The sequence below is a fragment of the Chenopodium album genome, chromosome 21, assembly GCF_948465745.1.
Source record: "Chenopodium album chromosome 21, dcCheAlbu1.1, whole genome shotgun sequence".
In the NCBI taxonomy this organism is placed as follows: domain Eukaryota; kingdom Viridiplantae; phylum Streptophyta; class Magnoliopsida; order Caryophyllales; family Amaranthaceae; genus Chenopodium; species Chenopodium album.
In genome coordinates, this window is record NC_137854.1 from 27,140,828 (window position 1) to 27,157,009 (window position 16,182).

Here is a 16,182-nt window from a genome sequence, read left to right on the forward strand (position 1 = left end):
ACCACGAATTTTACTTATCTCGTCGTCGGAGGGCATGCGCATATTCCTTATTCTTTACTTATCGCGCGTGCTCCAACTACTAATTAAAAAAAAAAGTTTGATATGGTCTATACCTATTAAGAGGGAAATGATTTTGGCACATCCTTAATTGATTTTGGCACACCCCTATGTAAGAACACAGTTTTCTATGCTTTTCTCACATACGGATGTGCCAAGATTAAGAAAGGGTGTGCCAAAATCAATTTCCCTACCGGCAGTACCATAGTATACCACCTTTTCATTCCCCTCTCTCTCGGGAAAAAAACCGTTCTCATTCCGCTCTGCTCAGGATACAATTTTGATTCCCTTTCCTTCCTTTTGAAACCTGGAAATGGCGGAACCAGCCGAATTCGAAGCGATGTCAGAAACTCCCGAAGAGCTCAATTACACCAACAATGGTGAACCAACAGATACCATCGATGCTACAGCAGCTAAACCATCGACCGACAACTCCAACTCCAACTCCAACTCCGACTCCGACTCCGACTCCGATGATGAAAATGAAGCTCAACTCTTACAGGAGCTCAAAACCCTGGAATCCGAACTCTCTCGTAACCCCTCTAATTACGATGCTCATGTTCAGGTATAATTACTCGAATTAGAGCGTCCATATTTTGATTTCTCAACAATTTTGAAATTTTTCTGATTTTTTTGATTTTCGATATAATTTTTTTTTGGGTTTTGCGATTGTTTGTAGTATATAAAATTGCTAAGGAAAATGGGTGAGATTGATAAACTCAGGGAAGCAAGGGAATCGATGGCCCAGATTTTTCCCTTAACACCTACAATGTGGCAAGAGTGGGCTAAAGATGAAACTACTTTGTGTTCTGGGTATGGAACCTTTTTCTCTCTTTTCTTATTACATCAAATCTTGTTTAGGGTTCGTTTGCGGTTTTATGTAATTCATTTTTATTTTATTTTCTACTGATATTGTTTGAGCTAAGTTTCTTATGTTTGCGAAACTAGTTTTTATTTATCCATAAACAAATTTCATTGAGGTAGGAGCAAAATGGGTACCGGAATTTTTGTGTTAGCTTTCTTCGTTTTGAGAAAGTATTATTACTTGGGAAGGATTTGGTGAGCAAGATAGGGTACTTGTTGCTTTTGGGTAGGCAGTAATGGTGTAAATATATTGTCACAATTTAAGGATAATTGGGTTGTCCCTGGTTAACGTCATCTTAAGCATCTCTTCGATTAAGCAAGGTTAGAGGATTATGTGTATATATTTCCCAAAAGGCTTTTAGCTTTTCCCTGGTTGGATGCTCATTGCCAAAGTGTAGTAATACCCCTCTCCTTTGCAAACTCATCACCAACTTCATGTCCACCAATTTGAAGCCATTACACCACCTCCCACCCCTACCCCCCTCCCCGCAACAATTTTTAATGAATAAACTAGAGATGATGGAGAAAATTCAAGAAAGAAGAGCATGCCATCACCCATAATCACCCTTCACATTGTGGTAAAAATTGTCCTTTATGTTTCTATTTGTGGACGATAAAAAAAAAAAAAAATTGGAAAAGGGGGAGAGAGAGAAATATGGTTGGCTGGTAAAAATAGATATGTATTGGCGGTTGGTGGTGGTTTAAAAAAGAGGATGTTTGAATGCCAAGAGTCGTATATCCGGAGGGGTAGTGGTGATGGCGGTAGCGGTGGTAAGGTTTTAAAGTTCGTAGATCAAATGGTGGTGGTCTTGATGATGATAATGGTAATGTTTTGGTGGTTTTGGTGAGGGGGGTGGGTGGTGGTTATTTTGAGGATGGTAATAATGTTAGGGAGGGTCATGATGGTTGAGGTAGGTGTTTATGTCTTTGGTCATGGATCTGTGACAATTTGGAAGGGAAGGGGTTAAGGGGAGAGAGAGAGAGAGGTTAAATAAAATTAGGAGGGGAATGGCCAATATTGTAGGTTGGTTAAGTAGGGAATTAGTAGTGAAATGGTCAATAGTGTTAGGTTGGTTAAGAGAGAGAGAGAGAGGTTAACTAAAATTAGGAGGGGAACGGCCAATATTGTAGGTTGGTTAAGTAGGGAATTAGAAGTGAAATGGTCAATAGTGTTAGGTTGGTTAAGTAAGGGTAAAAATGTAAAATTGGGGGGGGGGGGAATGGCCAATGGTATTAGGTTTGTTAAGTAGGGGTAAAGTTGCAAAATTGGGTAAAATACTTTCTCAATTATAGTTTGTTGCAAATATTATGACACATCCATATTAGGTAAGTGTTGCAAATTGTAGGTATTAAAGAAGTGCTTGGTAAGACGTTGGTTTGCCAATTTGTGGGTGAAAAGCATTGTTAAGTTTTGGTTTGTGTAGTCATTAGGAGAGAAGTAATTGCTGATCCATATGGCAGAATTAAATTTTGCTTTCTTTGTAAAAATTTGTATCAAATATTGTCAGTCATCTACTTTAAATGTTGTAGATGAGACAAGGGTTTTACTGAATCAAGTAAAAAGATAGCGCATATGGCATCCACAAGTGACAAGGTTCATATTGAATTGATAAATACTTTCTTGTCCTTAAAAAGAAAACCACAAGGACTGTACTCCTGACGGTTGTTCCTCTACAGACACAACAATATGAAAATTTCCAATAGATCATGCTGCTTTTGGGATCTTTTTATTTTCATGCTGCCCTTAACAACATACCTTGTTTTGTAGTAACTAGTAAGCTGAAGTCCACTACCCTAATCAACTCAGAAAAGTTATGTCCAGAGACCAGAGTTGAGAATTCCATTGATCTTTCTACGTCGCCTGTGCTACAGACTTAAACATCATGCCATGCCATTACCTCTATGCCTTTGACAACGATCCCACTGTATGTGGTTAACTGCATCCGTCTACCATTCTACCCAATGAATTGCAAAATGATTATTTGTTAGCTTTCATCTGACAATTATGGAAGACACTGCTTTAGATAGACTCTTGATTTGAAGGCTGTCTCTTGATTTTGTTTGTGGTAATCCTAAGTAAAAAATTGTCCCTTGTAAACTGTTTTACAATCGCCACAATAGATGGGAATCCTAAGTACTGAACACATAGCATAACTACTCGGTGAAATAACTTTATTCCGTCCCTCAATATGCTGGCCCAGGACTAGATTCAAGTTCATGCAAAGTTTGAATTACCTTGGATGGTGTGTGGAGTTTATGTAGATATGGTTCAAGCTAGCATGGAGGCATGAGGATGATTGACTTGGGTTTAAATAAGTAGGAAGCTATGTGGTTTCTCTGATCTGTTGAGGCATTTCGGGGCAAGAAGCACATTTGTGCTCGCTGGAAGAGGAGTTGTTTGTGCGGATTGGAAAGGAAGATGGGGAACAAATCCGTGCTCAACTAGACACGCTTGGCTGGTTAGCCAATTGAGGCATGTTTGTGTTGCATTAAGATTGAACCTAGAGTGATTTTGCTTGTATCAACACATCTGTGTCATTGTTGACTATAAGTATTTTTCATACTAAATTTTTGGTTAATCTGTTTAGAAACGTTAACTATTAAGTGCTTTATTTGGCTGGTCAAAAGCTCTTTGTTACCATAATACATAGATGAACTTTGAATCTTGGTCTCTTTCCATTCCTCATGTGTATTCAAAAGAAATTCAATGGCATATCTCTGTTCTATGCTACAGAAGAAATTCAATGCTGTTTCTCATGTGATTTCCCTCTCTTTTTATCTCTTGTAGCCCTCTTAGGTAAGTCTTCCTCAATCTCTATTTGTATATCCTCATCTTGGGTTTCCACTTTACACCACCTTCATTTTCTTGCTTACTATCTTGCTCACTATGTTTCTCACTATGTTTCTCTTGCTTTCTTGTCCACTTTCATTTTATCACTTCTCTTTGTTTACTTGCTTTAACTTTTGCGGTCGGTTCCTTATGATGTATTATGTTAGCCAGCACTATATCATTTTAGGACTAAGGCTTTGTTGTTGTATTATCTCTATTCAATACTACCTTTGGATTTAAAGTGTTGAACTGATTGGTGATTGTTTTCTTCTTCATTTTGTTTTTATTCTTAATCCTGAAGATCTTGACTAGCTTATATTGTTGCATTATTAACCATTGTTTGCTAGGCCGGAGGCTGTTCCAGCTATTGAAAAGATATATGAACGCGGTGTATCTGATTATCTGGTGAGCTGTTTTGCTTCTATATGAAGCTTGCTTCAATGAATATTAGGGAGGCTGTTATATGATACTCTCTTTGTTTGGAAGTAGTAGTCACATCTATTTAAGGATGTCTGGAAAAATGTTATCACCTAGTGTAAAGTTTTAGTGATTTATTCTAGCTTTCTGGGCGTACCCCAAGTTAATACTGAGTGATCATGTGAGTTTGAGAAGGTTCCAATATCTAATAAGGCTCCTTTAAAATCGTGATTGTATTACCATGTCACGTACTTAGTATCCCATGGTTAGTGTTATGCAGCATATATATCTGAATGGAGGGAGTTGATGTTAACCATGCCTACTGTAGTGCCATGCCATTACATTATGGCCTGATATGTAACATGAGTTAATATCATTTCACAAAATTTTGTCACTGACAATTACTAGTTCTGCATTGGTTGTTACAGTCCATTATCACAAGGAACTGCTTTCTGTAGTTGTTACATGTATTGAATCAAACAAATTGATAGTAATTTCTTATTACCTCTGCAGTTTGTCCCGCTTTGGTGTGACTACTTAAATTTTGTGCAAGAACATGATCTCTCAATCCGCGAGTGTTCTGCTTCTGGTATTTCAAAGGCAAGGAACTTGTTTGAGCGTGCTCTTACAGCTGCTGGCTTGCATTTTTGTGAAGGCAGTAAAATATGGGAAGTCTACAAAGAATTTGAGCAAGCTATATGCCTTACAATTGATGATTCTGACATCGAGGTGTGTGTTGTGATCTTTATATTGTCTTCATGATTTACCTTTTGCTGCTGTACTCTTTTTATACATGTATCTGTTCCTCACTTATACCACCTGGAGGTTTAGACGTGCTCAACATATCAATGTTCATGTGGCTACAGATTATGTCACATACTCATGCAGATCACTATTTGCTTGAACAGCACATGCTTATGCAATAAATAAAATTCCACAGGGTGGATATCTTTAGAATATGGTAAACCTCAGGATAGAATTATGAAGATGAATGATACAAACATGTGATGTAGATAGATTGTACCATATTGTCCAGGTTTCAAGCTATTTAGATCGTTTAAATTGTTTACTTGTTTAGTGATGCTGAAAAGTGGCATATTGCCTCTGCATCCCTCTTCCTGTTTCTCTTGCATGTTGATAATAAAAGCAGCCTTTACCAAGGGAAGATTTCAAGTTTAGTTAAGGAATGTCTTTTGGCTCTGTACATGTTTCATAACCATTCCTTAGGGTATGACGGTAGTCACTGATTTCTAAATTTTAGTCTATTACTATGTGTGTTGATGTGCAACTGGGAGACAATTGTACTGAGGTCTTTATAGGTGTCTTATTTGCTCTAATTTTGTTTATTAATGATACTATTGGAATATTAATTTCTTGTTTCAATTATCTTTTTTGTTGCAGAGGGCAGAGGCTCCATAATGTTATAGCTTAAGTTCAATGACACTTTGTTTAGATATTATTGAATTAGTTTAAATCATTATACCTAGTCTGCTTTTGCAAATTCGTCTTTATAATTTTAATGCCTCTTGTTTATCAGGGGAAAGAAAAGCAAATTCAGCGTGTTCGAAATATATTTCACAGGCAGCTATCTGTTCCCTTGGCCAACATGAATTTAACTCTTCTTGCTTATAAGGTTTGGGAAGTGCAGCAGGGAAATGATCTTGATGTTAACTCCAGTGACTTGGAAGGAATTTCTCCTCATGTTGCTTCTGCTTATAAGAAGGCATTGGAGATGTGCGATGCTCGCAAAATTCTGGAAGAACAAATTTCTAAATCTAATGTACCAGATACAGAAAGAATTCCACTCTTCAAGGTATGAAGTTGGAAAATATGTGCACCTTTTTTTTTATGCTCATTGATGATGGAACGTACATGCACACATTATTAGGAACATGTTGTATCTCCTAGACTTACCTTTTTATATGTTCATTGATGATGGAATGTACATGCACACATTAGTAGGAACATGTTGTATCTCCTAGGCTTACATATGCTCACCAAAGGAACTTATGTTTGGTTTGCAAATTGATACTGGTGTTTGCATGTGTATGCTTGTTGACTACTTAGACCCTATTCTCTTCACCTTAACACAATGATATTTAGTAAAAATAATTTTAGTTTAGTCCGTTTAGTAAAAATAATTTTAGTTCTTTTAAAATAATTTTTTTAGGAAAAATTAACAAAAATAATCCCAACTATTGCCTTCCTTCTCATTATAATCCCAATTACAATTTATAAAATAATCTCAGATGATTCTTCTCAAAATACTCCCCTTTACCTATTGCCTCTTCTACCTGTTATTATTAATTTTTTCATTTTTATATTTATTTTATCTTTAACCTTTCTCACTACTTTTCTCCTACCAGACCTTCATGGTTAATCTTTCCCTTTATCCATCTTCCCCATTCCACACGATCTTCATAACACCTTTTCCTCCTTTGATTTTTTTTTTTTATTTTTTATTTTATTTTTTTAAAGATAACATTTCAAAATTAAACAAATAATTACAGCTGTTATCGCTCTCATAATTTAATTGTTGGGTTCCCTTTGAATTATTACAAGCTTTAATTGGATAATTGTTGGATAAATTAATTTTTGGCTACAATGGTGGTTTCGATGGCTGGGTTTGGCTACAATGGTGGTTTCGGTGGCTGGGTTTGGCTACAATGGTGGTTTCGGTGGCTGAGGTTGGCTATAATGGTCGTTTCGGTTGCTGGGTTTGGCTAGAATGGTGGTCTTGGTGGCTGGGCTTGGCTAGAATGGTGGTTTTGGTGGCTGGGTTTGGCTGGAATGGTGGTTTTGGTGGCTGGGTTTGGCCAGAATGGTGGTTTCGGTGGTTGTGGGTGGCTAACAAAGTGAATTCAATGGCTGGCAGAAATGAAGTTGTTGACTTGTTCTTGAGAGGGTGTCAATGTGCCGATGTGGGCAGTGATTAAAGAAATAAAAAATGGGGTGTTTGTTTAATATTTATTTATTTTTATTATTAAAAAGACTAATCAATACTAGCTTCACATCACTCTTTTTACTTGAACAATAGGTTAACAAATGAGTGAGACTATTTTGAGAAGGGTCACCCAATAGTTGGGATTATTCTAAGTTAAACTATAGTTGGGATTAAAATGAGAATAAAGGCAATAGTTGGGATTATATTTGTTAATTTTTCCAACTTTTTAATCAGTAAAATCATTGAATTCAAAGAACAAAGTCAACTTTAAAATTGTAAATATAATTTTTAAACAGTAAAATTAATTTAAGCTCAACAAAATTATATTTTTTCAATAAAAATAGGAAAATTTGTCAGGGACAACCTTTTATAAAACGTTTTTTGTCTAGGACAACCTTATAAAATTTTTTTGGCAAAGTCAGACCACTTTAAAAAAAATTTTTGTAAAGGGAGACCAACCCCCACTTTCAGGCCATTGACCACCGGATTCCGGCATTGACTCCCACGTGACTTGCGCGTGCTACTATATTCTTCTAATTACACCCCTTTTTCGTTCAATTTTCGCACATAAAACCCCTTTTCCCATGAGAGAGAACGAATGAATTTGTGAGTAAGAGGGGTTTTATGTGCGAAAATAGGAGGGAAAAGGGGTGTAATTAGAAGAATATGGGAGCACGTGCAAGTCTCGTGGGAGTCAACGCCGGAATCCGGTGGTTAATGGCCTGAAAGTGGGGTTTGGTCTCCCTTTACAAAAAATTTTTTTAAAGTGGTCTGACTTTGCCAAAAAAATTTTATAAGGTTGTCCCAGACAAAAAACGTTTTATAAAAGGTTGGCCTTGACAAATTTTCCATAAAAATAATTTCGGTTTGATAGAAATAATTTAAAGAAAAAATTGTTTTTAATAATTCCACTTTTTGGCCGATTTTCTTTAAATAATCCATACTTTGAATTATTTTGAATAATATGAACTTTAGGGGTATTTCGTTTTATTAAGCTCAAGTGACTGCTAACCTAGTAATTAAGTAAAATACTACCTCCGTTACATATTAGTTGCAACTTTTGCCATTTAGGGGTGCTACACATTAGTTGCAACTTTCCATTTTTTTCATTTTATAGTAAGTTTTTTTCAATGAAAGTACAACAATACCCTTACTAAAGAGTTCATAAACACAATTAGCTACCTAAATCAGATTTCATTATATTCCTAATCTAACTTATTTAACATAATAATATCACCCAATTAATTCAACCATCATCAAAAATCATCATCTCCCACGAAAAATCAGACCCATCTTTGCCGTCGCCGTCTCTAGATCAACCACCTTCAACGTCGTCGTTTCCAAAACAACCACTACCTTCAACGTCGTTGATGCTCATCACCACCATCAAAGTCGCCTCCTTCCTCCTCTTGTGTTCCTTTTTCTCTCTTCTTTTTTTTTAGGAAAAAAAAATTCGTTTAGATCTGAAGGTTGAAGGGGTGGGTGGGCTAGTTTGGGGTGGCTCGAGGCGGTTTCTGGGCGAATTAGGGTGAGTGAGGGTGGTTTAGGGCTGGTCAGTGAGTTTTGGGGCGATTTAGGTTGAATGTGGGTGCTTTTGGGGGTGAGAGGGTGGTTGTTTTGTGGTGGTTTGCTCTAAGAGAGTACGGTTTCGAGATGGTTGAGGGTAGTTATTAGAGTTCGAGCTAAAATTGGAGTGGTTTCGGGGTGATTTCGGGGTTGTTCAGGTGGAGAGGGAGTGGTTTTACGGCGGTTCGGGTTGAGATTGGGTGGTTTCAGGGTGTGAGGTGGGTGGTTTCGGTGTGGTTGCTGGTCACGGTGGTGGGATGGCTGCTGTGGCCGACGGTGGTGGGATGGCTGCTGTGGCCGACGGTGATGGGGTGGGTGTTGTTGATGGTGGTGGGTAATTTATTATTAATTACCTTCACTTTCTCTCTCCTACCTTGCTTAATTACTTAGTCTTTAATTCATTAATCCACTATTATGAAATTTTGTCTTAGAATCCGTGTCAAGCTGAAAGTTGCAACTAATATGTAATGGAGGTAGTATATATTTCTCTTCTCAACAACCCCACCAGTCCACCACTACTTTGACCTCCCTCCCTCCCAGCCACCAACCTCCCCTTCTCCTAAGACACGAACCCACCCACCACCCTCCCTTGGATGCCTTCCCCCATCACCGGATTCCCCTCCCCTTCCCTCCCTTGAAACGAGAGAGAAAAGGGGTGGCTGGGTGGTTGGTGGGCTGCTTCGAGGTTAGGGGGCTGTTTTTGGTTGGGGGTTAGGGAGGGGGGAGGTAGGGGGGAGGTTTTCGCGGTGGGGATGGAGAGGGGGGTTGTTTTGGGGTGGAGGTTTAGGAGGGGGCAGTTTCTGGGGTAGGTATGGGGACGGGGGTTGGTTTCAGGTGGTGGGGATTGGGAGGGGTGCCATATTTGGGTGGGTGTGGGGAGGTGGTGGTGCCGGTGGTGGGGTTGGGATTATTTCATAATGATCCAAAGTTGGCATTATTATAAGAAAATCGGCTTAAGTTAGAGATTATTAATTCCAATTTTTCCTAATTTAAATTCAAGTCAAGTGAAAATTAGGTGAAGAGAGTCTTAGAGTTTCAAGTTGCAGAAAAAATATTTTTTTAGTGGCTATATTCTCGACTTTCTTGTTTAATTTTTACAAGTTCCTTATAAGGTGCTTATATTATGATATTGGAAGGTGCCATGAAGTTTCTTAATTCCGTAGCTTCTTTCCCAAGTTATTGTTTGTGAGGGCATCTTTGTGACTTTATCGTGCTAGGTGATTTATAACGGCTAAATTCAGTTTTTATCTTCCAAAATTTTAAAGATACTACGCAAGGGCTAAGGCACAGTTGCAAACAACCTCAAGATAATGATGTCGTAATATCTTCATAAAATCATAACTATACCGGTGACGTTAAGTTTTGTAAGAATGTAAGTTTATTTTAAAAACAATTTTATCCTGTTGGAATTTTGGCTTTGACATTGTTGTTTTTCTTAGTCACTTTGTTCATCCAATGTTTTAATTTATTTTCCCTTTAAAAGGAATCAAATGAAATAAGTTATGGATTCGGAGGTCTTAGCTTAGCTTTGACGTAAATTACACAAAGGCTAAGCTAACTTAACCTCCCCGTCAAAAAAAAAAAAAAAAAAAAAACTTAACCTCTTGGGTTGTTGACTGCAGCTTAGTGGTTATATAGTAATGTTCATTTATCTTGCCTTTGTATTTGACTAAAGGGTTTATGATGTGCTTGACGATACTTTTGTGACCAAATGATGCTTCATATCTGGTTTTAGTAGAATGTAAGGACTATAGTTTTTATCTATGTTACTCGGACTCGGGTACCCATGTCCGACACAAGTACGTGTCCAAGTGTCCGACTTGGCTATTTTGTGAAAAAGTTCTATGATTTTCAACCAAAATGAAGTGTCCATGTGTCATACCCATGTCCGAGGGTTGAGGGTCCGACACGGGTACTTGAGGTAAAATGAAGAGTCCGAGTAACATAGGTTTTTATTCTGTTTATCTCCCTTTGAATTTATATTCCCCATTTATTGGTTTTGAGATGTATTTTGTTATGTTTCCACAGAAATACTTGAAATTTGAAGAGTCTGCAGGTGACCCTGCACGAGTTCAAATTCTATATGAACGTTTGATCACTGAGTTTCCTATATCCAGTGATTTGTGGATAGACTATACTCGATATTTAGAGAAAACGCTCAAGGTACTTTCTCAATTGTGATAGGCTTATTCCATTTTTTGAATTAGTTGATCATATTAATATCTGTTTATTTCAGGTTGGGAATGTTGTAAATAATGTTATCAGTAGAGCCACAAGTAATTGCCCCTGGATTGGGGAACTCTGGGTGAGGCAGTTGCTTTGCTTGGAACGGGCTCACGCTTCAGAGGATGAAATTTCCCTGGTATGGATGTATGATATGGTGTAATTCTCATTTGAACGGTTTTGGTTGAGATATATGCTAGCTTGTTCGTTGTCAAATGTTTGTAAACAATTTATTCAGTAATGTTGGATCTGAAGAGTTATGTCAATACCAGAACACTTCTTGTTTTGGTATAGTTATGACAGTGATGTTTTTAGAATTTTAGCAATATTTTAGTTGGTCTACTTTATTTACTACAGTTATCCTCCACTTGTAAAGAGTCCTGAGACAGAAGTCAAGATGAACCTTCTTGCTACAGCTTCCTACCGATTGATTTTTTTTTTTTAAAAAAAAAAGCTTAGTGGTTGTTGACTGCAGCTTAGTGGTTTTATAGTAATGTTCATTTATCAAGATCTGTTTCATTTTTCAGTAGATTTGACTGAATTGGCCGGCCTACCCATATTTATTTAAACCTTCATTCTATTATTTAGAATGCTTAAAAAGGCTTCCTGATTTGTTCCTGGGATAATTATTCTTAGACTTTCTTCTCCGGGAAAAGTGAATTATCCTGGTCACAGCTTTTCCACTTTCTTGGATGCTGACCTTATCTGTGTCAACTTATTGAAGAATAATGAAGGCATAATCCTGACTATAATGTATGATGTATAAATTTAATCGTAGAGCAATTAAGCTTTTATCTACTTCTGAATCACTGGGAGTTTTGCAAAGGAAGATCTTGTTGCTTGATGTAACCATTGACACTTACATTATATTCTCATTTTCGTTGTCTTTTTGTTGACTTACATTATATTGTCATTTTCGATGAACTTTGTTGAAAGTCCATAGTATGTTTGCTTCTTTGTTTTAATCATTGATTGCAATTGTTGAGTATCTTAAAGCAACAATATGATTTTTTTTTTCCATTGTTAGGTATTTGAGAAGGCCCTTCAATGTTCATTTTCAAGTTACGAGGAGGTATTTTCTATGTTCTTTTACTTCTTTATTCTTTATTCATTTATTTTGTTATATAAAAGAATTTTATTACCATTGGTCAGAAAGAACAGTAAAGTATATCACTAGATCTCTATGCTCGAAAGAAAAAATTGTGGTGGGCCATGGGTTGTGCATGGTAATAATTTTCAAATTTTGGGATGAGCTCGACACGAGCATGACGGGTTAACCTGGATATATATATATATATATATATATATATATATATATATATATATATATATATATATATATAGGGGAGGGATCCGGTGAGAATATGTCCACCTGTGAGAATTCATACTTATATGAGAACTGATTTAAAATTTAGAACATGTGAGTAAAAATTTAGAACATGCGAGTTAAAATTTAGAACATGTGACTCAAATTAAAATTCTGAACATATGAGTAATAATTTAGAACATTTGTGTAAGTAATATGTTTAGAACATCTGATTTAAGAATTAGAACAAGTGATTAAAAATTTATAAAATTTGCTTTATGAAATTTTAAACATATGAGTAAAATTTAAAATATCTGATTTAAGATTATGAACATGTGAATAAAAATTTAGAACATATTGATATAGAATATAGAAAGTGTGACTACAGAATTTAGAACATACGTGTAAAAAATAGAACATACGCTTTAAAATCTGGAACATATAATTAAAAATCTTAGAACACACGTTTTAAAATTTAGAACATATATATATATATATATATATATATATATATATATATATATATATATATATATATATATATATATATATATATATGGGATCCGGTGAGAATAGGTCCATATGTGTGTGTATATATATAAATATGAATTCTCACATATGCTCACCATATATATATTTATGGTGAGAATAGGTCCATATGTGAGAATTCATATTTATATGAGAACTATCTGTAATTTAGAACACGTGAGTAAAAATTTAGAACATACGAGTAAAAATTTTAAAACATGCGACTCAAATTTAAATTTAGAACATATGACTAATAATTTAGAACATGAGTGTGAGTAATAATTTAGAACATTTGATTCAAGCATTAGAACATGTGAGTAAAAATTTAAAAAATTTGCTTTATGAAATTTAGAAAATATGATTAAAATTTAGAATATTTGATTTAAAATTTAGAACATGTGAATACGAAATTTAGAACACCTGGTATAAATATAGAAAATGGAAGTAAAAATATTGAACATATGAGTAAAAATATAGAACATGGGAGTAAAAATTGGAACATATGCTTTCGAATTCAGAAAATAAAACTAAAAATCTTAGAACACACGCACGTTTTAAAATTTAAAACATATAAGCTATAATTTTGGAATAAGTCATTCAAAATTTATAAGATCTAACTTAACTAATTTATGGTTTAGAACATGTGAGTACTAATTTAGAACATTTGATTTAATTTAGAACACCTAGGGAAAAGTTTAGAATATCATATTTAAAACTTGGAATATCCGAGTAAAAATTTAGAACATAAAAAGTGTTCTCACATGAGAAGAATTCTCACATAAAGGAGGGGTTCTCACGAGAGCCTTCCCCTAATATATATATATTATATATATATATATATATACACACACACACACACACACACACACACACACACACATATGTGGGGTCTGATGAGAAGTATGCTTAATGTGAGAAGCGTGAGAAACTTAGGTACATTCAAGTGTTACTATAGATACATTAGGTATACACTAAGGATACAGTAGATCTACACCATTAATACATTATGCATGCCCAAAAAATAAAATAAAAACAATAACTATGTACTTCTCTTTCTTGTTTTTGACACCAAATACTTTGAAATATCCATTGTTTAAAAGTTAGTGAAGGAATTCATGCAAATAAACATCAAAAATCCTTTATATTCTTCTCTCTTCCACAGGTCATCAAAGATCAAATATAAATACATTAATGAACCATTGTAGAAACATCAAATTTAAAGTACAAATACATCAAGTAGATGTCATCTATGACTAGGGACTTGTTCTCTTCACCTGAAACTAGTAGATCTGATCTGATTTTATTAAGGTCTAGTTTCGATAATTTGACTAAACTTTGACCGCATTTTATTACTAATCTATAAAGAAAAACAATATCAAAATGGATCTTGTTAGATTCATCTCATTATGAACTTTTCAAATATATAATTTTCATAATTTTTTTTAATACGCAATTAACGATGTTTAGCAATAAGTAATTGATAATTAAAAGTTCTGATCTAATCTGATATGAATTTATTAAGGAATAAGTAATAAGTACCTAAAATAAGTTGAATAGAACAAGTCCTAGGATAAATAAAGTATTTAAAATTGAAAAACCTTAATGTGACGGTTGGGGCTAATCCACAAATAGTAAAGAGAACTTGGAAGAATTATTCAGAAATGCTAGTCCCGTATTGCAGCTTCGACAAATCTCGCTAAAGTATATATTAGTAGATTAATTATGAATTTGCCCACAATAATAAGATCCGAAAGCTTGATACCAAAAACATATTATAATTAATAATATGCGACAAGTGTACTAAATCTATCCTCTCTCCAAAACCCTACCCTCCATTGTTGAATTTTGAAGGGGCCTTCGTAGAACAAGTCCTAGGATAAATAAAGTATATAAAATTAAAAAACCTTAATGCGACGATTGGGGCTAATCCACAAATAGTAAAGAGAACTTGGAAGAATTATTCAGAAATGCTAGTCCCGTATTGCAGCTTCGACAAATCTCGCTAAAGTATATATTAGTAGATTAATTATGAATTTGCCCACAATAATAAGATCCGAAAGCTTGATACCAAAAACATATTATAATTAATAATATGCGACAAATGTACTAAATCTATCCTCTCTCCAAAACCCTACCCTCCATTGTTGAATTTTGAAGGGGCTTTCATCGGTTTTTTGGAAGGAACTTTTCTCCCTCGAAAGAAAGGGTTTCCGATCTCCTTTGAAAGATAAGGGTTTTTAGACCTCCTTCGAAAGACAAGGTTTATCTCCTCTTTTCGGGGGAGAAATTTCTTAGTTGTGAATCCATGACAGTTGATCTAATGGATTGTTGTGAAGTTATTTCGTTGGTGAAAATGTTATCAAGTTTCATCCTCATGGCTACAAAGGATTGTTAGATAGTCTCTCCGACAAGGCTGTATTTTCCATCGATATAAGCGGTCGATGATCGTAGTTTTTGTGAAGGAAAATTTTATTTAATTCAATACCTTATATGTTAACATCGAATCTCTATTGTAGATGTCGTATGACTTTTAATTAATGAAGTACTTTTGCTATTCAAATATTCAAAAAAAAAAAAAAAAGATAATTGAGAGGGGAGAAACTACAATTACCTTACTTTATTGATTGAAATTTGAAATCTCCTTTGTTGTAGCTTAGATGAAGAAGACAATGACGAGGGGGGAAAAACTGAATAATTTGTTCAAAAAATTTGAAACTATTAACCATATGTATTTCAATAATAGAGATATGAAAGATGAAGAAAGATTAAGATTCGATTTGAGATACGGTGAACCATAACTTGGAGATAATTGATCCAATTAAAAGTTTCCAGATGTAGCTTATAATAAGTCGCATGTTTTTCCCCTCTAACAAATGCTTAAAGATCCTACAATCTTGACCGTTGATATCAATATCTGATGGTTGAGATTACTTCTCACCCTTCTCACCTTAAAGAAGCTTCATGATCCCTATGGCACATCACAACTTGGCATGTCGGCCAGGTGGTGCTGTGCATGGGCTTCGTTCGTCATGCTTGTTGTTTGGTATCTGTATTTGACCTTTAAAATTAATTATTTCATCTTTCATGCTCACACAAGATGTCCTACCATATTTTCTATGCATGATGTTCTGACACAAGAATATTTTTGCAGTATCTGGAATTGTTTCTTACTCGTATTGATGGTTTGCGGAGAAGAATTTCAGTATCTGGTGAATTGCAGGTCTTGGATTATGCTGTAATTAGAGATGTGTTTCAGGTTTGTTTAGTTTTCAGAATATTAGGCCACCAGTCACATGTTTCCTCTCATTATGATTCATTTGCATCTCACATTATCATTTGATCATAATTTTCCTTGCAAATATGACTTCTATGATTTGCTTGTTTCATTTCAAAATTTAAATTTTCTCATAGAACTGTTAGAAATCAAATTTGTTGATGTGCAGTTAA

At 35.1% G+C, this 16,182-nt stretch overlaps 1 protein-coding gene across 1 annotated transcript in view; it reads left to right on the forward strand.

The window, feature by feature from the left end:
• Nucleotides 1–278: 278 nt before the first annotated feature.
• The window catches only part of LOC145601469 (uncharacterized), a 34,319-nt gene continuing 18,415 nt past the window's right edge, over nucleotides 279–16,182 (forward strand). The window contains exons 1-9 of the mRNA XM_081657488.1: nucleotides 279–622; nucleotides 737–870; nucleotides 4,099–4,156; nucleotides 4,682–4,897; nucleotides 5,706–5,981; nucleotides 10,707–10,841; nucleotides 10,915–11,040; nucleotides 11,929–11,973; nucleotides 15,887–15,991. Of these exons, the coding sequence (XP_081513614.1) occupies nucleotides 371–622; nucleotides 737–870; nucleotides 4,099–4,156; nucleotides 4,682–4,897; nucleotides 5,706–5,981; nucleotides 10,707–10,841; nucleotides 10,915–11,040; nucleotides 11,929–11,973; nucleotides 15,887–15,991 (1,347 nt within the window). The 5' untranslated portion in view covers nucleotides 279–370. The remainder of the gene's footprint in view (nucleotides 623–736; nucleotides 871–4,098; nucleotides 4,157–4,681; nucleotides 4,898–5,705; nucleotides 5,982–10,706; nucleotides 10,842–10,914; nucleotides 11,041–11,928; nucleotides 11,974–15,886; nucleotides 15,992–16,182) is intronic.